Source organism: Podarcis liolepis (genome assembly GCF_965112155.1).
Source record: "Podarcis liolepis genome assembly, chromosome: 2".
NCBI classification, from domain to species: Eukaryota; Metazoa; Chordata; class Lepidosauria; order Squamata; family Lacertidae; genus Podarcis; species Podarcis liolepis.
Window position 1 is genome coordinate 42,044,235 of NC_139555.1, and position 23,871 is coordinate 42,068,105.

At 42.6% G+C, this 23,871-nt stretch overlaps 1 protein-coding gene across 4 annotated transcripts in view; it reads right to left on the reverse strand.

Moving 5' to 3' along the window:
* Nucleotides 1-23,871, reverse strand: part of DNAH9 (dynein axonemal heavy chain 9) — a 183,189-nt gene that overhangs the window by 40,731 nt on the left and 118,587 nt on the right. For 2 of the 4 annotated variants that reach the window (XM_083487398.1, XM_083487399.1), the window contains 8 exons: nucleotides 21,851-22,039; nucleotides 19,152-19,387; nucleotides 16,835-16,957; nucleotides 15,453-15,657; nucleotides 12,118-12,282; nucleotides 9,946-10,086; nucleotides 5,150-5,320; nucleotides 3,642-3,764 (listed from right to left, as the gene is read on the reverse strand). In XM_083487398.1, the coding sequence (XP_083343524.1) occupies nucleotides 3,642-3,764; nucleotides 5,150-5,320; nucleotides 9,946-10,086; nucleotides 12,118-12,282; nucleotides 15,453-15,657; nucleotides 16,835-16,957; nucleotides 19,152-19,387; nucleotides 21,851-22,039 (1,353 nt within the window). Of the gene's footprint in view, nucleotides 1-3,641; nucleotides 3,765-5,149; nucleotides 5,321-9,945; nucleotides 10,087-12,117; nucleotides 12,283-15,452; nucleotides 15,658-16,834; nucleotides 16,958-19,151; nucleotides 19,388-21,850; nucleotides 22,040-22,136; nucleotides 22,356-22,535; nucleotides 22,633-23,871 lie in introns of those variants that run through there. The other 2 variants (XM_083487400.1, XM_083487401.1) reach the window with 2 other exon arrangements.

Below are 23,871 nucleotides of genomic sequence, written 5' to 3' on the forward strand. Positions count from 1 at the left end.
CCCTAAGATTAGTCGTCAAGGAGTGGCAAAAAGTAAGGGGGAAAGTACCGGTAGGTGTTATTTTCCCCCCGGAAGATGTCCAGATCTTGTAGTTTAGATATTTTGCCTTATGTACTATCTTATATTGTTTTGATTGGTGGCATTTTATTATACGTGGTTGCTTTAAGATGCTGTTCACTGCTTTGGGCTGAAAAGTGATATACATATATAAATGAACAGTAGCAATAATTGTGTTACCGTGGCTGACATCACAGCATTATGGCAATCCTGCAGTTCCTCTCTGCCCTTTTAAGATGCAACCGTCTCTCTTCATTGCTTTATGATTAGAAACTATTTAATCTGAAGTAGATTTCTTACTGAAGGTTTCACAGGCGTCCCTGTTTTAGGGACACTAGAGCAGGAAAGTCTCTCTGGGGCTGCTGAGAAATTTCTATTGAGATTATCCTCAGGAAGAGACAGCACTAGCAAAAACAAAAAACAAAAAAGCCCCACATTGTGTACATGCATGTGCGTTCAGACACACAACTCCCACATTGCCTTCCCTGAAGAGAGAAGCAAACAACTGGACCATGATAGCCCAATTATTTAAATATCCCACAATCAACAGGGGAATTATACTTTCCTTTAAAAAGGGTAGTAGGCATTCTCTAGCTCCAAACCTTCTCTCACCCTGAGGACAATCCAAGGGAGAGGGGAAAATTACATCCAAACAGGCCTAATATCTTTGTTACTTGATATGGTCTTACAGAACGTTCCCCTGCAGGGCTCTGATAACTTTTGCTAAGATCCCCAAAGGCAATGCATGCACACCTAAAGCCATGTTCAGCTTTAATTGCTTTGCAACAGAATCTTGCTTGGCTTGGGGATTTTGGCCTTGTTTTCATTTTCTCATTCCAGGCTTGACCCTGTAATTCAGAAGTCTTCAAAGAGCTGCAAAGTTATTCCTATTCTCTCCCGACTGCGTAACAGTAGGACTAGGTCAACTGCAAAGAATACATTCAAGTCGCAAGTCATTTAGACACAGCCCTAGATTTTATGACTATTCCAATGGGGTCAAAACATCACTGATGTAGTTTGAAGCGACTCTGTCTGAGGGTGCTTCCCTGCTTTACACCTCTCTCTTGTTTGATTGCCTTTGTTTCCGATCCATATCCTGAATTTGATGGATTGGAACACAGATATGATGAGACTGTATATATTTTTGCCAATTCCATTTTGTAACAATTTAAGGCTCAGCTCCAAGTTGTCAGATAGAGTCAAACACTTTTCTGAAGTTGATGAAGCGGGAAAATATCTCCCCCTTTACTTAAGAAAGAAAGAAAGAAAGAAAGAAAGAAAGAAAGAAAGAAAGAAAGAAAGAAAGAAAGAAAACATATTGAAAGTCTTATTGTAAAGATGTGATCAGTTGCTCTTTTTCCAGGGAGGAAACCAATTTGGCGTTCATGGATCGTTTTTGTGCTTTGTTAGGCTCTACACATTGTCCTTTTGTAGAGGACTGTGCAAAACAGTTTGCTGATATTGCTGTTAAAATGCATAATTCTGCAGGTCCTTGGCGGTCCAGTTCAGCTTTATTGTTATCGTTTAAAAGGTTGATATAACCAAGTTTCTGCAAAATGGTGCACTTGGAAGGTGACAGGAGACTGTGTATTAAAAAGAACCCTTCAAGAATAATCTCAATACTGTATTTCAACATTGTACTTGTAACTGCCTAAGGACATTTTTTTTGGATTTCAGTGTTCCATGCTATCAGAAAGTTGGAGGCGACTATGTACGTGAGCCCACCACCCCTCTAGGTCACTGCTTCCATTGTTCTGCTGTTGATCTGCTCTTATCATTAAGAAGTTTCCCCTAATAGGAACATAAGCAGAGCCTGCTGGCCTATCTAGTCCAGTATCCTGTTCTCACAACGGCCAACCAGATGTGATGGGAAGCCATCAATCGGGACCTGAGTGCAGCAGCACTCTCTCCACTTGTGATTCTCAGAAACTCACATTACATACTGTAGGCATATCCACCACACATTCAACCAGTGAAGGCTGGTCCATTAGGGCCAATGGAGCACTGCCCCATCAACCTTGGTCTGCCTTCAGACAGCTTACACTTGCTTCCCTTATTTCATACATCCAGCCCAGAGGGTGGCAATGGCTATCCACTTTAGTATCTCAAGTGTTGTCCTTGTTGAAATCAATGGGGGGGGGGGTAAAACTAGAATTTGTTGGCTCTGCATGTCATTGGCTGTGCGTTTACCTACAGTTGGCCTCTGTGCCTTCTGCCTCACCAGTTCCAATGGGCACCAGCCACCATTACATCCAATGCACATTTAAAGCATGTGACCTCCTGCAAACAATCCTAGGAACTGTAGTTTCCCCTCACACAGTCACAGTTTCCAGGACCCTTAAACTATAGCTCCCAAGATTCTTGGGAGGAACTTACATGCTTTAAATGTATGGTGCGCTTTTGGGTGTTGTCAGGGGTTCAGGGACAGAGGCACAGGGGAGGCAGGAAATGGAGAGCGATGGGGATGAATCCCAGGACAGCGAGGAAGAGGATGACAATGACTCAAGGGATTCCATGAGCCTTTTCCAGCGAATCAGAGGATTCCCAGAAGGGGGCGCCGGTGGTCAAGGCAAGGGGGGCCCCAGGGGGGACGTGTCAGGAGCAGGGGGCCAGCAGGGGATCCCAAAGTGGCAGCTGGGCGTCAGGACCAGCCTCCCCGCCAAAGCGCAGCGAAGGGGGTGGAGGTTCCAGTGTATCAGAGGAAGCAGCTCCGGCAGCAGAGAAAGAAGGGGGGTCGGAGCAAGCCACTCTCCCGGAAGGGGAGGGGAGTAGTGAAGGGAGCAGTATAACTGTCAAAAGGAAGGTTAGAGGTTGGGCGCGCGCGCCAAGTTCAAATGTGGAGGCGCGCGGAAGAACAGGGAGCCCGGAGGAGGAGCCAGGTCCCAAAGCCCGCAGGAGGGGGGAAGAGCAGTCTGGGGATTCCGCGTCAGGGGAGTCCAGGAGGGGCGAAACCCCAGCGGGCAGGAAGACCCTGCGGAAAAGGAAAGAAAGGAAGAGGTGGAGCAGCGTAAGCCTCTTAAACTGGTGCAGGGGAGGGACCGACTCAGAGGGGACTCCAACGGTCTAAGGCTAACAGACAAGGGGCTGCGCGCCTCGGTTGTGGAACCAATAATGAACTGCAATAAACATCCTTGTATATAAGAAGAACTTGGCGTTGGTCTTTTGTGAGCTGAGACCTGAGGCAGCCCTGACAGGTGTGCTCCCAATGCATAGTGTGGACCTGCCCTGTGTTAATTCACACATCACCAGGCACTAGGGAAATGGCTAAATTCCCTCAACCGTTATGTTGATGGCATTTCAGGAAATCGGGGAAAGGCAAAAGAACCCAAAGAGAGAACAGTTCTCAAAGAACGAAAAACCCTAGGAGTTTTATTCTGTAGTACTTTTTACTAACGTCATACTTTGTGGCTAAGCAATGCCATCATCCCCTGCTTCACTTGAATGATTTGGTCCTGCTGGGTTCTGGGAAGGGCCAACATAACTGAAAAAAACTTTTTTTACATGGAAGATTAGGCTACATTTAATAGTAGGTACTATCTATTGGTTATACATATAAAAATACTTTACGAGTTAAAAACAGCTACCTTGATGCCACCCCATGACTGATTTGACAAAAAGTCTACTGGACTGGTGACTCCTGGCTGGGCTGGATATCTTAGCAGGAAGTCAAGTTCTGTAGCGTTAATTTCTTTACTCATCAGAAGTATCTGCAACGACAAACCCACATGGCACTGCAGAAAGTTGCAAGGATTTCCTGAAGAAAAGGCTTTTGTTTGCAGGACACACACACACACACACACACACACACACACACATACACACACACAATCCAGCAGGATTCTACCCAAAGGCATGAATGTTAGGACTGGTGCTAGAATTGCAGACATTTTGTACTTAGGGTAATTCTTTCCTTTTGAACTTACATTTAAAGATGGACCTGAAAGAACTAAAGCAAGTAATAACCTTTACAAATAAAAGCACCAGTATAACCTATGGGTGGGGAGGATTCCAGTTCGCTCCACATTTCAGAACAAACCTACTCACTTTGCCTCCTTAGGACCAATGTGCAGATTAGAACATATTCCGGATAATCAGCAAACCAATCTGTGCATTGGTCCATACTGTACTTGCAAGGCTGCCCAAGAGCTACGTTTCTCTTTCTTTAACATTTTACAGCTGCTTAGAGCAGCTCACGTCTCCTTCGTGGCCATGCAGCCAAAAATATATCTTTTTAAAATGCTCCCTGGAGCATTTTACTTCATACTGTGTACAGGGGAATCCCCACTTAAGCAGGGGTTCTGCTCCTGGCCGCCGTGTGCATCATCAGGACTCACACAAGTCCAGTCCAGTCCAGTCCACCCTGCCCCAGCCCATTCCATCTCTGTTCCACCCCACCCTCTTTCAGAGCCGAAAATGGCACACATGTCAGCAGTCATGCACGACTCAAATGTGTGCAAGTGGGGAGTTGCCTGTAGTCACTTTCTGGAGAACTGTGTGAAGAAAATGATGGCTGCCCCCATGTACCTATGGGGGAACTCTTTTCTTTTTCCGTACAAAAATATTCTGGTGGCCACAGAGGAGGTATTCGCTGCTCTAAGCAGCTGTAAAATATTAAAGAAAAAGAGAGGATATCAGGTAAGTACTTTAAACACACATACACCTGCGGGGGAGGGGGGAGGGAGAAGAGGGCAACATGGAGCTGGTTTTGTGAACACATGAAACTAGTAGAGGACAGAAATAGATTGATCTGTCCATCCCTAGTTGTACACATAACTTGTATGTGGATTTGAGGGTCTAACTGTCCATACGACAAGTCACAGACATTTCTACTCTGTAGGTCAGTGGGTCCCAAACTTCTTCCCCATGGAGTGCTTGATAACTGATGGAAGTCTTGGAGGACCACTTAAGGATTTTTCTGCTTGCTGTAGCAACTGTAATGTGCTGTGCTAGATGCTGTATGATGCTCAGTTGTATTTTTACAGACACGGTTTGGGAACCCCTAATGAAAGTGATGAGCAGAACACCGCCACAGAGTGGGTGTGGCTCACCAATCATTACTGCAGAGGGTGCTACGAGGGAATAATCAATTTACCTGGAAAGTGACTTGGGCCGTGTAAATCAGTTTGTCACATTCAAATAGCCCCCGAGTTGTGTACTGGAACACAGAGCTGGTGATGCTATCAATAAGGTTGGCTACTCGCTCTTTTAGGTTTTCATCTGGCGAGGCTCTTGCAACAGCTTTCTGAAAGACAACACTGAATGCCTAGATGTAGAGAGAAAGAGAGAGACAGGGAGAAATGAATTACATGAGACACTACAATAATACTTCAAAACATTCCTGGCTTCAATAATACAATGCTCACTCCATCCAACCTTGGAAAGTATGGGCAAAACATTATCCATCAATGGGATTGAAAAAGTTGGCAGATAGCACAAGGAATCTCCCTCTTCATTGTCAATCTCTTTCAAAAGAAAAAGTTCCCCTTGCTTCCCTCCAAATGGACATGTGCAGGATATAAACTGAGATTCTGTGGGTGCAACTAGACAGGGTATGAGTGATATGCAATTTCAGGAACGCATATGCATGTCTCACGATGCCTTGGTCAGAATCTGAGCAACCCAATTTTCAGTTTTTTAAAAAAGTATTAGAGGTTTAATGTTGTGTCACACACTGCAGTCTGGAAGCAAGGAAGGTAAGGCAATATTAAAGAGGACTAGTCCAGTTTCTTCTTGCTGTACCTGCAACCTTTAGCTGTGCTTTTAAAAAAACAGAACTGCCACTACAGTGGGAAGAAGCAAGGCAGAGCAAGTCTCATACTATGGGAACCAGCCTGGAGTGACATTCCCACTCAAACCATATGGCAAATTCAGCTTGTGTCTTCAAAAAAATAGTTCTGGGATGAAAGTTTAGAATGGATCTTTTCCCTAAAATTGGGGTGGGGGTAGCAGCAAGTTTCTGCAAGTAACTGATGTTCTCAGAATTTTATCATAATGCTGCAGCAATGGGATAATTACTGGTTTGTTTGTTTTTTTCCCTTTCTGTGCCATTCTTAAAGCCACATGCATGTTTGTTCTCTTCTTGCCAATAGATCACCATCCCTGCTGTCACTGGAACTCATCTTCAGTTTTGCCCTAGCTCACTTTTCTCCTTGGTCCCTCCCTTCTTGCCTTCACCCCACATTGTTTCACCACCCTGACCCATCTTCAGGCTCCCTATCCAATGAACACACTGCCTCTTTCCCAACTTCATACAGCCTCTACTGTCCTTTGGTTCTGCCACAGCACTCTTTCCCATCAGTTTTGTATCTCTTGTTATTTTAGTCTCATAGCTGAAAATTTGAGGCAGGGGAGGCTAGCATTTTTTGGTCCAAGGGCCACATTTGCCCTTGGCCAATCCTCCAGGGGCTGTATGGCAGCAGTGGATGGGGCTTAAAGTGGATGGGGCCACTCCATTGTCTTGCATGCACACTCTCACATGCACAAAGCATCTGGCTCCTCACCTGTACAGGTCAACTGAGGGTGGGTGTTATTGTTCCCTCTCCACCCACCAAATGATCAGCCCGATCAGACTGCAGAGGGGGTGATTTGCATCCTCATCAGGGTACTGTTCTTTGCCCACCTAATCACAGTGTTTAATTTATGTTTGTCCCCATTGCCAAAACTGGTGGGATCTTGTTTGGTGTGTGTGCAGAAAATCTGCAGATCCAGTCTCCAAACATGAGCACATCACCTCTGATTTAAGGGGTGATTCAAGTTATATCTGAATGTTGTAACTTCATAATTTTTACATTGTAGACCAATTGAAACAAAATTTGTCAAATGTAAGCTTGTCTGTTTCTGGAAAATAATATGAGCATTTCATTAATGATTTCCAACTAAGACACACATTCTGTTTTTTCCATGTCTTTTTAAAAGATATGCCACAGAACAGAATGCCTAGCCCAAACCAGATAAAGAAAGTAAATGAAGATATAAATATCTATAACACAAGGTTTTCAAAGACAGACAAAATATTCATTTTCCCTAGGCAACAGAAATGACACTTCTCTGAAAATGATTATCTGAAGGACACTGGCCTCCCCGGGGAAAATGCTCCTCTCATTATATCCTCTCTAGAGGAAACTCAGAAGATAAAGTCAAGTAAAAATCTCAAATAAAAAAATATTTCCTGCAGCCAAACCAATGGACACATGCTGTCCCAGGCCATAGGAACTGAATGTTTCATAAAGGCTAGAGTTGGGATTATTAGAAAGAGAAAAACAAATGAGAAAGAAACACTTGTAAGTCTTCATCACTTGAATAAGGGAAAAAATACTTTAGGAAAAATCACTGAATGTGCTTTCAGATGGTAAATACTGGTCCTCAAGTTAAATTACAGCTGGAAAATAGTTGTTTCTTAGGATTTAAAGAGCCTCAGCAAGTAAAATACTACTAGTTTATAGCAACACAACGTCTAGACATGCAATATCACTATATTACTCACAGGATAGTTTTTTCCTTCATTGTTCTTAAAAGCTTTCTCTGAGTTATTGCAAAGGCCTACTTAATTCTCGTGGGGGGTTGATATGATAAATTTTGAAACCAATGTTTCAGCAATCTTCTGTAAAGCAGCCTTTATCTTTGATTCAGCAGATTTCTACAAGTACCTTCAAATCTACTGAATCAATTGATTCAAAGAGACTTCTTAACTAACCTATCACGTCCTGGAGACTGTAAAAGGTTTCCTCTTGGTATGATTTGCAGCTCAAAAAGGCACACAATCTGGGGCCAGGTTACTCCCCTCTCCAGTGCTACTTACATGACAGGAAAAGATGCATGAGAACCTTCTTCAGTCCAAAGACCACATTCCCTGATGGGGAACCTTCTGGAGGCCAGGTGCTAGTAGTGAACAGGCCCAGAAGCAAAATATTTGACCCTGACATTCCAGGCATGTTAAAGTTAAAGGTTCTGCATGCACATCCAGCCTCATCCAGCCAAACAAGGGGTATTCCAAGGACACCTTCCACTCAAGGAGGACACAGAACAGGGCTGGGACAGGTGTGGCCAAGGGAGAGGAGAGGAGATGCAGCCTAGTGAGAGCCCAATGGGCCAGAAGGAGGGGCCTCAAAGGCTGCATCCAAACCCTGAAGTGAGATAGCTCACCCTCTTTTTAATTTTTTTTAGAAGACTGCAGGAACACACAAGCCACGGAACAGTCTGGAAAGCACTTTTGAAAACAAAAAGCGAAACGCACAACATTTGAATATGCAAAAGATTGCACAGGCATGGGAAGGTTGCACATCTTGCCATCAACAGGCACCACCCTAGGATGTGTCAGTGACGTTCGTATAACCATCTTACACAGAAAACTCTCAGTGGTAAATGAGGTTCTTCTAGCTCAAGGGGAGAATCACATTTCATTAGCAATATGTAACTGCAGCTTGATAGCAAGCTCTCTGCAACCTGAAGGGAAGACTGTGGATCTTTTGTAACCAAAGTGTCACACAGCACACACATTTCTTTCTTATTTTAAGTCCGTACAAGCTCTAGGACACAATGATCTGTAAAACGATTCTGTGTGGGATGTTGGCTATATGAAATGGGTGTATCAATAACTAGAAGATACTAAAATTGGCCTGTTACGGGCACATTGAGTGAAGTCATTGTATGGGCATGGCTTTTCTCAGTAAGTCTGTTCCCAGAAAGCACACACAACCTGTCACAGATCACACTGTCTTTACTTTACGGAATGCTGCTTCTGAAACAGAGATTTCTTTTGTAAGGCTGAATTATTTATTTAAATATTTTCATCCTGCCGTTCTACACCTAGGTATACCCGAGGCGGTCTTCAAAGCGAAAATGGCACAGCATAATGAACTAAAATACAAGGTTAAAATATGGAGGTTAAAATAGGGTTATAGGGAGCATACAACGCCCTTGTTACAACAGCTCCACTCGATATTGGCCTGTTTCCAGAAACAATTCAAATGCTGGTTTTGACCTATAAAGCCCAATACAGCTTAGGTCCAGGCTATCTGAAAGACCATATTCCCTCATATGAACCTGTTCAGGTTTTGATACCATCAGGGGAGGTTCTTCTCTCAGTTCCACCACCCTCACAAGAACGCTTGGTAGGGATATGAGAGAAGGCCTTCTCGGTGGCTGCTCCCAGACTTTGGAACTCCCTCCCTAGAGAAGCTAGACTGGCTCCTTCCTTGTTGTCCTTCCACCAGCAGGTGAAGAACTTATTCCAACAGTGTTTGGGGAAATGACTGCTTTTAATGAAAGAGCTGGTGCCGTGATGTTTTTATTGAAATTATCTGTGTGTTTTTAATAGATTATAGATAGATATGTTTGTTTTTAAATGAATTAAAACAAGCGTTTTTAGCTCTTATTTTATCTGTAAGCTGCCTTGAGTCCCTATTAGGGAAAATGGATGGTGCTGATGATGATTCTGAACAACAACAACAACCAGAAAATGGACCAGAAAACAGCAGAAGTTAAAAAAAAAACACCTGAAGGTCATAATATAAAGAGTTTTAGAGAAAACATTAAAAACAGGTAAAGGATTCACATGCTACCAAAATTTAGGTGCTGCAACCCAAATGCTTCTCCCTCTTGTTCAGAAGCAAAAAGCGAAGAAAGATATTGAGTGGGTTCATGGGGGAGGAAGCAATTCCTGAGATCTGTTGGTCCCTGGCTGCTTAGAGCTTTAAAGGTCAAAACCAGCAATCCTGCAGTAGAAATGGTTAGCGGTTAAAGTACAGAGAAAGTAAAGAGCCACTGAAATCCAGCTGTCACTATATTTGAAAAGCAATGGGGTACTCCTACAATTTGACTCATAAGATTTAGCACAATTTAAACTGCCTGGGAAGTTGGAGGAAGTCCCCAAACACATAAATGCTGTACCTTCAGGGAAAACTGGTACATGGGATGGATGGTATTGAGGTCATTCATGATAAAGTACAGCAAGGAGGCACGAGCTGCTGCAGGACGGTAATGCTCCCTTGCCTCATTAATCTTTGTTTCTGTCACCTTCGACTCCTGGACCTAGAGGAAAGGAAAGGCAAATCCAGCCATGAAGATGTAAGACAACGACATTCGTTTGTGCAAACTTTGTTTCCATAGAGATGACATAAGCTCAGCTGATTGGTTTAGACATAACAACATGCCACGTGTATCAGGAGTGCCTCATCTCTCCTCACCTGCCTGCTTCTTCTGGCACTGAAAAGCTCCAGTAATGTAAAATCCAAGGAATGAAGAGGAAAGGTGTTCAAATGTCATCTTACTTGCAACTTGGTCATCAAGAAACTTAAGGTGGTATCTGGCTGCACAACAAAACTCCCACTCCCTCCCCACTCTCTCCTTTCATACGCACTCAGAGCTTCCCCCTGTTGGAAGTGTCAGGATGCAACTCACCTTGCACTGGAGGATGACTTTGTCTATATGAAAAAGAAGAGAGAGAGGGTGGGGGAACTCTGAAGTTTCTTAGACTGTCCTTTCTGACCTAACCTGTACTGACCTTCCCAAAGATGCTAGGCTGATATTTAGGGTTGCTCACTTCATTTCCTACGCCCTTCTTTATCCTCACCTTGGGAGAGCAGACATACCGGTATTTTGTGTCTCTCCTGCTGAGACGCAAGAGCATGCCTGCTATCAAGCTATCAAAAAAGTATTTCCTGTAGAATCTTTACTGTCAAGCAAGTATTTCCTGTAAACATAGTTTTCTTATTTTCCTAGACTGTGATCATATCCAAGATAACCTCCAGAGCAGGTTTGGGGAGAGAGGAGAGGAACAGAAAGTTTTGCTGTCCTTGTAGTAATGGAATTCCTTTGCTGGATACTATCCTGATTTCCAACAGATTTCTTCATTCATTTGGAAGTTCCTCAGAAACCAATGTCTGAAATGTATTCTTGTGAAATGTTTAAGATTTTTTTTTTTTTAAATCTGAATTCTGAATTCTGTAGCTGGTCTCCTTTGTAATGTTTTATTCTGAAACCTTTAAGATAATATTTAAGTTTGGTACAGCATGAGACTCTTCATCTCAAGGTCATGGGTTCAAGCCTCAAGTTAGGCTAAGGATTCCTGCATTGCAGAGGTTAGACTAGATGATCCCCGTGGTCCCTTCCAAATCTATGATTCTATGTTGCTTTGAATGTATACTTTATATTTGACTTTCTTCAGTAATGTTTTATCCTAGATTGTTGTATCTGAGGTTTTAATTTAGGTTGTAAACCACATTGAGATTTTTTTTCCTTTAACATATAAAGCAGTATAGAAATGAAATGAATAATAATAATATTTTCCCACATCTTATAGTACAGAAGTACTATAAGGCCTTATTACAAAATTACTTGGCAAGGAATTCCAAAGAAGATTGATGATGCGCTAGCCTCTACAAACATACATCACGTATGTGTTTAAGAAACACCCATACAAACAGCATGGGAACTTCTGTAGTCTGTACATAGATACAGCTTGGAATTATATGTTCCAATGGCTGCAGGAAGCTACTTGTATGTGAAAGATGCAACTGAAATTTGCAAAGCAAATTATGTGTGTCAGACGACTATCAAAGAGGATGGTTTTAAAAGACAGATTTTTTACCCAGGGGAGCCACATCAGTGCCAAACTGCTGGAATTCCTGCCAATTTAATCTGGACCACATAAACTTCAGTGGATCCTGTCATGCCGCCAATGCTAAAATCCAAGTTTAATTGAGTTAATGTAATGCATGTTGAATTAACTGAAGTTAAATAAAAAGCCTTGGTATTAAACTGGAATGGTTTAAGGCATCTTATTATAGTGCTAAAGTTTTATGGTCTTTGCATTGGATACTGCTATTTGTACTTCACTTTGAATTGCCCATTTAATGCCCATCTATTCTGAAGCAGGAAGATTCCTAGACTTGACCAGAACCGAAGTGTGTGTGGCCTCCTAATGATTTCTAGTCTCCAAGCAGAACAAGATGACCTAAGACACATTTTAAAATTTTTAATGAACTTCCTAGCTCTTAAGACAAAATGCATACGCAAGGGTCGTTCCCTGCATATCCACCCAGACCCAGTTTGCATTTTTACCTTTTCTTCTATTTCTGCAGCTGTCTGTTTGGTGACTTCTAGATTTTCCACCAGAGCTGTATCCCCTAGGAAGTTCCCTGAGGCAGAAGAGAGGCGGGACAGCAAGTTGTCTTCCAAAGTTTTCAAAGTTATTTTGAATCCATTCTGCTGCTTTGTGAGATCAGACTGTAAAGAGTTGAGGCACAGACCCCCCACAAAACACAAAATACATTAATGCCTTGATTTCCACAGCAAGCATTTTCCTAACACCAGCAGCAGGGTATTTTTTCTGTAGACTTTTCTGCAAAACCACCCATTCTCTCTCTGTCTTTCTCTCTCTGTTTCTCTTGTTCCCACCCACCCACATAGAGGGGGGGGCAGTGGCGTAGCGTGGGTTGCCAGCACCCGGGGCAAGGCAAGTAATTTGCGCCTCCTAACCCGTGGATTTGCGCCCCCTAACCAGTGGTTTTGCGCCCCCTAACCCTAACCCCCAGATGTTGCGCCCGGTGCGGCCGGCACCCACTGCACCCCCCACGCTACGCCACTGGGGGGGCGCAACACTGAATAACAACAACACACTTGTCTGGACAGAGAGATTCACGTGTAGAAACTTCCGACTTTTGTGCAGCAGGAATGTAGCATCCTGTACAAAGGTAAGAAGCTCACTCATTCCTCTGCACACTTTTGCCACTGGCATGTGGCCTCTGGAAGGTTGTACATGAGGCAGCACAGTCCTCGGGCCAAAAAAAGTCCCAAACCAAATCATAATATCATATATTGGCCCAGCTTTTTACTGTGATTCATATTTTAAATTTACAAGCTGCCTTGTCAAGATTATAACAATTTTATATCCTTGATAGATTTTCAGTGGACAAGCCATGAAGATGCCACCATAAAATTTATAAGAAGTCTGAATATTAAACAACAAATAAGATCACATTTTTCAACAAGAAACTTTTTTTTTCCCTATTCAAGGAAGCATTTGACTCTGGCTATTTGTCGGATTTTTTTAAGGGCCTTTGTTCAGAGAAGTCTAAGAAGGATGCTTTTATATAAGTACGCTATACTCTAAGCAACTTGATAACCAACCCCCTCAATATGTTCTGCTACTATTTTTACCTAGCAGTTAATTAAGTGTGTGATCCATAACTATTTAGGTATATGGTTCACAGATATTAAAACCAATGGGAATTTGTTTACAACTGGACTACATATTATGGCCACCACAGGGAGGCTACCCAAAATACCTGCTCAACACCATTGGGTTGAAACATATACCGATTGCCACTATTATATGCATAATTTTCATGCCATCTCCAGACATTTTAAGGGGACATGCCTGTGGCATGGAAACTCTCCCAGCAAAGGGAGCAATCTGTGAAGCAAATTTATTTATTTTGTTCATTTAGGTATTTTTATACTGCCCTTCACCCTACAGTCACCAGGTGCTGTACAACATATTAAAACACACTGACACATATCTCTGAAACCAATTTAAATATCAATACAATGTAAACAGCACATAACAAAAGAGCTCTCAGCTTGCATCTCCCCTCACTTCCAAAAGCTTGATGTAAAAGGTATGTCTTCACTTTCTTTCTAAAAGCATTTAAATTTCCTCAGTGGGCAGAACATTCCACAGTTTTGGCTCTGCCACTGAAAGAAAACCTTACTGGGTAGCCCAGGAGAAGTCTGAGCCCCAGATCTGCAGAACCCTGAATTATTATTTTTTTGTGGGCTGCAGTGCTGGCCACGCCTAGCAAGAGTGCTGTTCTCCAGTTGGAAGTACAATAGCAGATATTATTCAGTGTGCAATCTAGAGGTAACTTCTGTTGTCAGTAAGTCAACTAACCAAGGGTTGTGGTGGGGGGTGGAGAGGTGCTGCACAGCAACCAAGGAAGCTGCCATTATCTTCATTGAGATTACTGCAGAATGCACGGGCAGCCTAGCTGCAAGGCAGCTTTCTTCTGGATGTTTAGTTGCATGCGGCCATGCAAGGCTTTGCAAAAAGACAAAAGCTCTCTGTTCCTTCCTGATGAAGCTATATTCTGCTTCATTCGGTTAACTTTTGTCAGGCTTTTCTCCCTAGACTCTGTCTACTTTATTCAAGTGTCTTGTATGTAAGCCACCCTGGGAGACTTTTTGGCTGAGCAGCAGGGAACAAATGCTCTAAATAAATATATGAAGTGCCTCTGCAAACAGTGCCCTCCCACCAGCTGTCTGGCTGCTGTTGGGGTTGAAGGAGGAAAGGGCACAACTGCCACCAACACACCAAACACTGTGTAGTGGAATGAGGAGCACCAACAGACAGAGGGCATTGAGATTGACTAGTGGCCTTTTTCAATGAGTGAATGAGCATGAGTAGAGGGACCGTTCAGATTTTGCAGCCAGCACAGATGCTGTTTGCAATGGAGACAGGCCAGTCTGCATAGGGCAGCTGCTGGGAGGGGGAAAGAGGCCAGAGGCAGGTCAAGGAAGGCCTCTGCAATGCCTCAATGCTGCTTGAGGGGAGAGGTGAAATGAGGCCAGGTTGTGAAAGGCCTCTGAGTGCTGTCACTTCACATGGGAGCAGGACAGGGAGAAGAGGTCAAGAAAAAATGGCAATGCCCTCAGAATGTGGTCTGGGCCAAAACAGCCACACTGTCTGTTACTGCTTGCTGCCTGGTCATTGAAGAAAACCCACAGGAAAATAGTCTCTCACCTCCTACGATGTTGCTCCCTCAAGTTGGGGGGGGGGGTTTCCACCCAGAAGAGAGTCTCTACTTCCTCACATCAGAAAGAAAACTACCGTATTTTTCGCTCTATAACACGCACCCGACCATAACACGCACGTAGTTTTTAGAGGAGGAAAATCCGTAGGCATGCCACCCGTAGGCATTCCCTCCATAACATGCACAGACATTTCCCCTTACTTTTTAGGAGGAAAAAAGTGAGTGTTATGGTGCAAAAAATACAGTATATGCATAGCCACCAGCCAGCTGCATCCCATTTCAATGCCTAACTCTTACTCCTTTCTCACCCTTTCTCCTCCTGGTTTCCTGCTGTTCACTGCCGCCTCCCTCCATCTCCAGGCATATTTCTCTTCTTGACCCTTCTACCAACCCCCCACTTTCTCTTCTGGCCAACTACGAAGGAAGCACATGCATGCATGCGTGCATGCCACTGCATTTGAGTGGGGAGCAAGAAGAGAAAGTATATGTGCTGGCCTGTGGAGTACGTGTTTATTTTGTCTTTGGCTTCCAATTGGGTGTCATGAACAGCGGGAAGTACATTTTAACTGTACAAAATTCATTTTGTAGAGGAAGGCTCAATGGGAAAAGGTTTCATTTTAGGCTTGCAGCCAGCTTGCAACTTACCTTTAGTTCTTCCAGGTCAGGCCTCTCCATACTGACAACTGCTGCCAGCAACTGGTCTTCGAGGCCATCCCGAGTCACGGTGAAGTTGATGAGGGTGCACTGTGCCTGCATTTCTGGCTGGTAATGGGGGTTTGCAAGCTTGGTGTGGAGAATCAGTCGGAAATTGGGGTTGAACTCACATTCTTTATCTCCAATTTTAATGCACCTGAAAGGAAAACAAGAGTCCTCATCTATCTTCAACGTCTCTCCCACAAGTTGCATATATATACGTATAAGGTTGTGGGAATGGGTTTTTCCTAAGTCATCGTGTGACAATGCTATTCTTGACCTTTAGGCGAAATAAACAGAAGTGCCAAATTGAAGTGGAACGCCTATTTTAAAGCAACGCTATATCACTATGGAATGAAAGGTATTCAGTAGTATGAAGATAAGAATGCACTGTACCTCTCAGAATTAAAAAGCATGACTTTTTCAATAAGGGAGTGTGCAGGACACCTCAAGGACGTCTGTCACACAGGCCACTTCGTACATGGTGGCCATGGCATAGTTGTCACCATAAATGGCTTTATGATCAGGACTTCACAAGAATATACTTTAATGGCTAGGCACATAGACTGGTGTCATGGCTTGTAACATCTCCACTTCAGTGACAGAGGAATGTTGTGGAAAGACCAGAGGAAATAAACCAAGAACAGAAAAGACAGGAGTGTAGCAAAAGAAAAAGGAGGAATGACAGCTGAATATCAGAATGAAGAAGCTTGTCAAATAAGAACATTTTTCATTACTTTAATATAAACGGATTTGTTTGCTTTTTTATTCTTCTATCAAGTCCATGAGGCTTTGCTTTATTTGACTTGCCTCTTCTAATTAAGAGCACAGCAAACCACATCTGAGTCTTCTACGTGTGACTGCTGTTATTTTTATTATTCTATGGCGATCACTTTCCCAATACTCACTGGACCTAATAATAAAACAAATATTTAAAATAGAACCCCATGATATAAAAGTAATGGCCTGCTGGATTATTTTTTTCTTATCACTCAGGACACCATTTTTCAAAAGCTGCTGCAACAAAAGTGTTTTAAAAGATGCTTCCAAACTTGACTATGAGACACCATCCCCTGGGGGAGGGGGCACACCCCATCACTGTTGTACCATTATTGAGAAGGTCCACCTAACTCAACCTTTACAATATTTTGGTTCCTGAAATTTGGGCTTAGAGAATAATTTCCCCTAGTGGCCTTGAGGAAAGTTCACCAGAACTTGCACACATATCGCCCACAGAATCGACAGCAGCTCCTGTCAGACAACACACAAGCTTTCCCGCCATCCAGAACTTGACAACCGCAGATGAGGAGCCTTCTGATTCACCACCATCTTACCTTCCTTTTTTTATTGTCTCACGGCCAAGCAATGGACCTAGAACTGGGTCAACAGATTCTTCCAAGTTCTCAATCAGAACAACTTCACCAGCGGCAAGAGCCTGCTCTATCATATCCAGATACCTAGGAAAGATGGTACCAGGGTGACATATGCAGCAATAACCCACACAGACTTTTAAAGCAAGGAACATTTGCCTTCATAAGGGAAAGAGTGGGAGAAGCAGAGTAAACTCGGGGGTTTAAATATGTTAATACTGTTTATATGGCGGGGGGGGCATTGAGAGTAAAAGAAAGTGAACAAAGTGTCTGCACTATGTATGATTATGCTGGTCCAGCAGCATGGGGTAGCGTTTCACTTGCTAAAAGGAAAGCATGTTAGAGGCGCAAAGTTTAATTAAATTCATAGGATCCACAGAGTGATCAGCACCTGTAAGCAAAACGTTTGGGGATACAGTCATGCCCCAGATTCTCTATGCGCAATTTGTTTTTCTGGGACACTTTATTTTATTATGTACAATCGCTTCTGCAACCAGATTCAGATCTCTCTTATTTTCCCAAGGTTCTTGCTGGCCAAAGTGTGTTAGATGAGAAAAGTAAAAGAGAAACCATTTGAATTAAACAATAATGGCCAAAACTGGAATGCTACTTGGGGGGAGTGCAGTATACTGATAATTTAAAGATAAATGACTGCTCTAACAGAGGGAATCTTGACTTTCGCCTTATTCAGGTACGACCATAAAAAAATAAGTCCCTGAAGATGGGACTTACAAAAAAACTTGCAAGCACTGGACAGCTTTTTGTAATCTGCTGAATTTATTTGTTCTTGAATTTATGGGATGAAGTTGTGGGATAAATCAGTCTTGTTTAAGCCTATAAATCAGTCATGCTTAAATCTAATGAATGCATAAATGGGTTTAATGGGTTTTTATGTTGTATTTTTATGTTGTGAACTGCCCTGAGACCTATGGATAAATGATGATATACAGATTAAATAAATAAATAAGAAAGGCTTCCTGCCAGGCTTAGCTAGGCCACTCCCCCTTACCTTTGTAGGAAGGGTTACCAAACACTTTGTTCTCTCACTTCCACCATGTGAACCCTACCATTAAGGAGGTCTAAGCTGAATGCTCCAAGCTTAGACCACATGACTTCAGCAAGTCATTTTCTATACAAATAATTTAGAAACATTTACCATTTTGGAACCTAAGTCATACTGCCTGTCTTTTCTTGCTGCTGTATGGAAAAGCATATTAATATAACTTTTGAAGAGTTTGTAAGTAAACCATTTTTAACTTACCAAACGTGTGGTCTCTTTCTATGCTAAGGAAAGTGAGGAACTTTGGAAGCAACTTAGAAGGGATATGTTAAAGGTCTATCAGTCTGTACTTCCATGCTTAACTTTGCTGCATGCTTTGAGATTTTAAATCTCTGCTGGGGCTCTCTCACCAAAGATTACTTACTACAAACCTGGATCTAGGCACCCAGGGAATTCTCCTTTTATTATTATACTGTATCTATTTTTCCTTTTACCAAATTAACCAACAGAAATTGTTTACTTGGATGCATTTTATCAAACACACATATTAACAGAACATGAAAACATGGTGATTTCCTTGTGAAATTGCTGCTTCATTATCATAACCTCTGAGAGTTCTGCTAAACTGACCCTCTTCACTGACAAGACAACACGCGCAGACAACAAAAAATGGTTTCTCATGTGTGCCTTCCCTGTCTTTGAATTGTTTCCTAAGTCTTTCGAAAGATATGTGAAAGACAATTCCTTAAGAATCCTCAGAGAAGTGGACTATAACAGTTCTATTTTATCACCCCACCCCTGGACCTCTTCCTTTTGAAAACTTGCAACATTGCAACCTGGAAGACCGCTGTCCATGAGGCCTGAGTCTTAAAGGCCAAATATCAGAGGTGAAGCAACAGAACAAGAGACTAAATCCTCAGCGCTGAAGAACTGCAGTGTGACGCACAGCCAGCTGGTACCCAGAGTGCAGCCAAACCTCCTTCATTCTCCTCCTCCTCAATACATTCACAGTTTCAGTGACGTTTCTATGGCAACCATGCCAAGTTCTGCACAGCTCCTCCCCATTTAATCAGAAATCTCTATAATCTTGGTAATGAAAAAGGCAGGTTAATACACAAAAGTTCTACATAGCTGCAAAATTGGAGTGCTTTCCTTCCAAACGTAATTGCCTCCTACGATCTTTAGTCTGAAGCAGAATATACATCAAATCTGACACTGCAATTGAACACATCAGGTCTTGCTTTTTTCCAGCTGCAGCTTTGCATGGTCCTGCCTGCTCACCCTTTCTGCCCAATCCGGGTCACTCGGAGCGCTTCACCATACTTGGTTTTGATCCACTTGATGCCCTGGAGCTGGGGGTCAACCATGAGCGGCCAGCGCTCGCAGTTGCTGAGGATTGTGGCATTTTCAGTGGACATGCGGTCAGCCGGTAGCCCTTCATTCTGCCAGGCTGCTATGTCAGCATCATCAGTCAGCATCAACAGAGGATCTAAAGATGGAGTCAACGGGATTGCAACCTAGGACAGCAAAAGGCACACAACTTGCAGATGAACAGTAAACACCTATGTACTCCAAGTACCAGCAAGCTGAATTAATACTGCTTTTTCTATTACTTAACAGCAAGTCACTACTATCGCCTGCAATTTCTTAAGGTTGTATAAAACCTTTAGGTGAAAGACTGAGAGGCACAAGAGGGACTTCAAACTTCTTGCTGCATCATCGAAACCAGAGTAAGGGGAATAAGGTATCTTCTGCCTCCTAATCATCAATGGGGAAAAAAAACCAGCTTGGGCAAAGGAGTATTCCACATAGACACCCAACTCACCATTGTGTGCACCATCCAAACCAAACAACCACCACATGGAACCCCTTACAGCAGCGGTTTTCAACCAGTGTGCCATGTCACCCTGGGGTGCCTTGAATGATGGTCGGGGTGCCACAGGCAACACTGGCCTCTGTCCCTCTTTCTTTCCCTCCTCTGATGCCCTCTCACGTCTCTGTCTCCCAAAGGCTTGCACAGCTGTTTATTGCAGCAGACCTGGCTACAAGCTCCCCAGATGAATGGTGCCTCTGAGAGGCATTTGTCTTTGGAGTGGGTGGGGGAGACAGCTCAGAGACCAGTGATGGCAGCTGCCCAGAGGACTAACAAGGAGAGGGGAGAGGAGAGGAGGCTGGGGGCACACTCCACAAGAAAGGGTATTTGTAAAAGGGTGAGAGGCTGCCAGCACTGCAGGCAAGGGGTGACATAACTGGGCTCCTGAGCCCCACAGGGGTGCCGCAGAAAGAATGTAGTTGGTTAAGGGAGCCATGGCCTCAATAAGGTTGAAAACCTCTGCCTTGCAGTATCAGTTTCAGGGTGTAATTACCCCTTGGGATCATTGTTCTCAAGCTTTTCAAGCCACACCCATTTGATCTTCAGAATGCTGCTAGCATTTACGTGCATGTATTATTCAACAATGCATCAAATGTATATATATATGTCTTCATACAAGTGTATATTTATTTTAAAGTGAAAAATTTGTGTAAAAGCCCCAAGGTTCAAGAAGGTATTTTCCAAATTTAAAACTAATTAAATGAAGGATAAACCTTGTCCCATTGACATATGTCTTGCCCTCCAAAATGTGAATCAGCCCACATAGCTGAAGTGGAAACAAGGGTCCTGTCTTCATTTCCTAGGAACTGAATGGTCGGTCAAAGCTAGATATATTTTCTACATTCAACATTCCACTATCCTGGCTGCAGGATAGTCAACCAAAGGGAACACAACTTTGAAGGGGTTACCATCTGATGATAAGTACAATATTCAAAGCTTTCTGCAGAGGATTAAATATTTTTGTGCTATGGATTCTGCCGTCATGTCCCATCTTTTGAGAGTGATAAGGAATGCTTCTCTTAACTGGATGCATAAGGGTCCCCAGCTAGCCAAGTTACAGAGTTTCTAGATATTGCCACCACCCAATTTCTTTAAGAGAAATGTACTTCTAAGCTGAAACCATAAGATTTAAACACAACTGGTTTGTGTAGTGGTTTCGGTTTTGCCCTTCTTGTATCTGAGCCAATGGGGAAAGAACGTGCTGCATTTACAGTTTTCAGACTTTAGTCTTAGAATATAGGGGAGTAGAACATCAGTAGAAATACAGCTAAGCTAAGATTTCACAATTTTATCAAGGAATCATGGACTAAATCAGGGATCAGGAACTTGTGGCCCTCAAGGTAACGTTGGACTGCAGATTTGGGAGCATCAACATTTGAAACATCTAGGAGTCCAACAACATCTGTAGCCACATGTTCCCCATCCCTGGGCTAAGATAAATTAGCTCATTGGCAACCCCTCCCTCTTCTAATTCAATACATCTTTTTGTGTACAAAAACAACAACAAGCAATGACACAAAAACCTCAAAGAATGAGGCCTGGGGCAGGTTAAACTGACATCTTGATAGAACAGGATCAGATTACACCTTGTACTTTTGCAGAATGTAATTAACACATTCACAAGTCTGCTGTGATGCTGCAAGGCAGCATTCACAGTTCCAGAAAGACTTGTATACACCAGGCGACCCTAGAGCAAGCTTTGCTTACCCAGAAGGCTTGGAACTAGAATCCCTAAGGGTAAATCATATATCTTAAACACAGGAGCAATATAATAATAAATTATATAGAAATGTTTTTTTAAGGATTGTTTGGCATTTTAGAGAGAATAGCAGACAGAAGCAACCAAAAATGGAAGATCCAGTGGCTCTGTGTGTGTGTGTATTGTGGACATTCACAACCTATTAATTCAAAGCCATCTGGGTAAATAATAACAAACGTTTCCCAAATGTCATGGTCAACAACAGGGTGCAGCACTTTCAAAAGTCCATTCTAAACCTGGTTCCAACACAATTATAGCCTGCCTTTGATTTCAAGCTCATGACAGAACAAAAGCTCAGATTGGAAAGCAGAGATGCATCTGAAAATGTGACAGTTATCTTGTGCTCACTTTCAGCTGGCGCAAGTATGGTTTCCATATGCTGTCCATTAGGTCCTGCCTGTATTTCTTGCTGAAGTAACCCAAGTAAGAGACGAATGCAGTTATCAATAAGACATCTCCACACAGTGCACTCTCTTGCTGCTTGAAGTCTTTCACTGATTCAGCCCACCTCACATTTTCAGAGGCTAGGCCCCCAACCTAGAATGAGCAGTGGAAAACAAACCACACAATTAAAGCTTATGGAATAAATTCTGGCTTCAGAGATTTTTCATTCTTAGGAGTGCAGGCCTCTTACAAGGTACTGGTTGGGAGTAAGCAAGATGTCTATACTGGCAACCCAAGAAGTCCTGTTTCACAAAACTGCTGTTGGTGAAGAGTGATGCAGTAAGGAGCTTATAGACATTTTTCATCTTTCTGCCCTTCTTTTTGGAGCTTTTTGTTTAGATTTTGCATAGGTCAGGAAAGGAAAGTTTGAGGAACAATTCTCCCAACCGACCCTGGCCTCAGAAATTGACCAATGGTCTGGGCCTAGTTGAACTAGCATGCTTCTCACACTGGGAGCCATCTCTGATGGGATTTTAGGTCAGAGAAAATAATGTTTTCTACTGCTGCTTTACCCAGAGGTAAATGTGAGTAATATGCTATTACTCTACCATATAAGTTTATAGTCAGACTGAAAATGCCTGGTTAAAACCTTTTAAGCTTTTTCTAATTGAATAGACAAAGGAGTCTTTTCTGAGAAGAACGGTATCTGTTACAGGAAACCACAGGGGCAGCACGTCCGGCTTTGCGACTTGAGGCAAAATGGGAAGTGCCATCCTGCCCTGCCACTGCCACGTCTGCCGCCAGTATCAGCGCCAATCTTGGGTGTAATCATGCTGAAATCGTGAGAGATCTCATGCACTCTGCAAGATGTCATGTGATTTCAAAGATCTTGCCTGAAATGCCGGTGCCGCTTCTCTGGCGGAGCGCCTGCAGAAAACCACCTTGGAGACTTCTGCGACCTGAGGTGTAGGCCTCACTCTGCCTAATAGCTGCACAGGCCATGGGAAACCATCTATTTAATATTTTTATAATTATAATATTTATCTCTCAGAGCTTTCTACAAAGTATTCAAATTGCATGTTGGAAAACATTATTAACTCACTTTTTTGCATATTCATTTTACTGCAATAACTGAAATATGTCTGTCTAAAAAATATTCTGAGTTCTCTTAATCGAAACAGCCATTTTACCAAACACTTCGAGTCGCTTCAAGCTTTTCAGTAATGTCGTTCTTTGTATTTGATTAACACGATAAAATTATGTAAATCTTGGTTCACATTACACACAAAAATACCTGGAAATGTTGAGAAACCTGTGCCCTAGTTGAAGCCAGGGTCTTCCCAACTTCGCCATTACTTTCTTCAGAAGTATTACATCCAAATAGTGTGGTACATAAATCCATTTGTTCTTTGAGATCAATAAATTGAGGCCTCATTATATGCACTGCTAATGTTCAGTTAACGTCTTTTTCTGTGGCATCTATCACTTAGACAACATCATCTTCAAAGCAAGCAATTCTAAAACCTTTTTTATTTTCTCAAACCTTTTATAATCTTAGCTGATGCTGTTGGGTTGTGGGTTAATTGTTGGGTTGTGGGTCAATTGTTTTAAAACAATTTTATTTTGTTGTTTTTAAAAACATGACCACTGCTATCGGGCACTTTTTAGTGGAAAATAAATTAAGGAAGGAGAAGCTGCAGAACTGATAGGTCAGAGTATCAGAATAAATACTAAATGAAAGAGTAATCCTAAACAGCAACAAAAAGATTTATTTGGAGAAAACAGAACAGAATGTGAGATCAGGCATACAAGACAATAAATACAAAAATAGCATGCTAATTTAGTTACAATTGTGAGAGATGTATTTTGAAGGTGGAAAGTGCTGGCAGGAGAAGGTACTTAGCATTACAAGATTTCCTAAATTACTGCACCATTGGCAGGTTGTCTGTTTGTTTTAAATCAAAAGAACAAAACAAATGTTAATT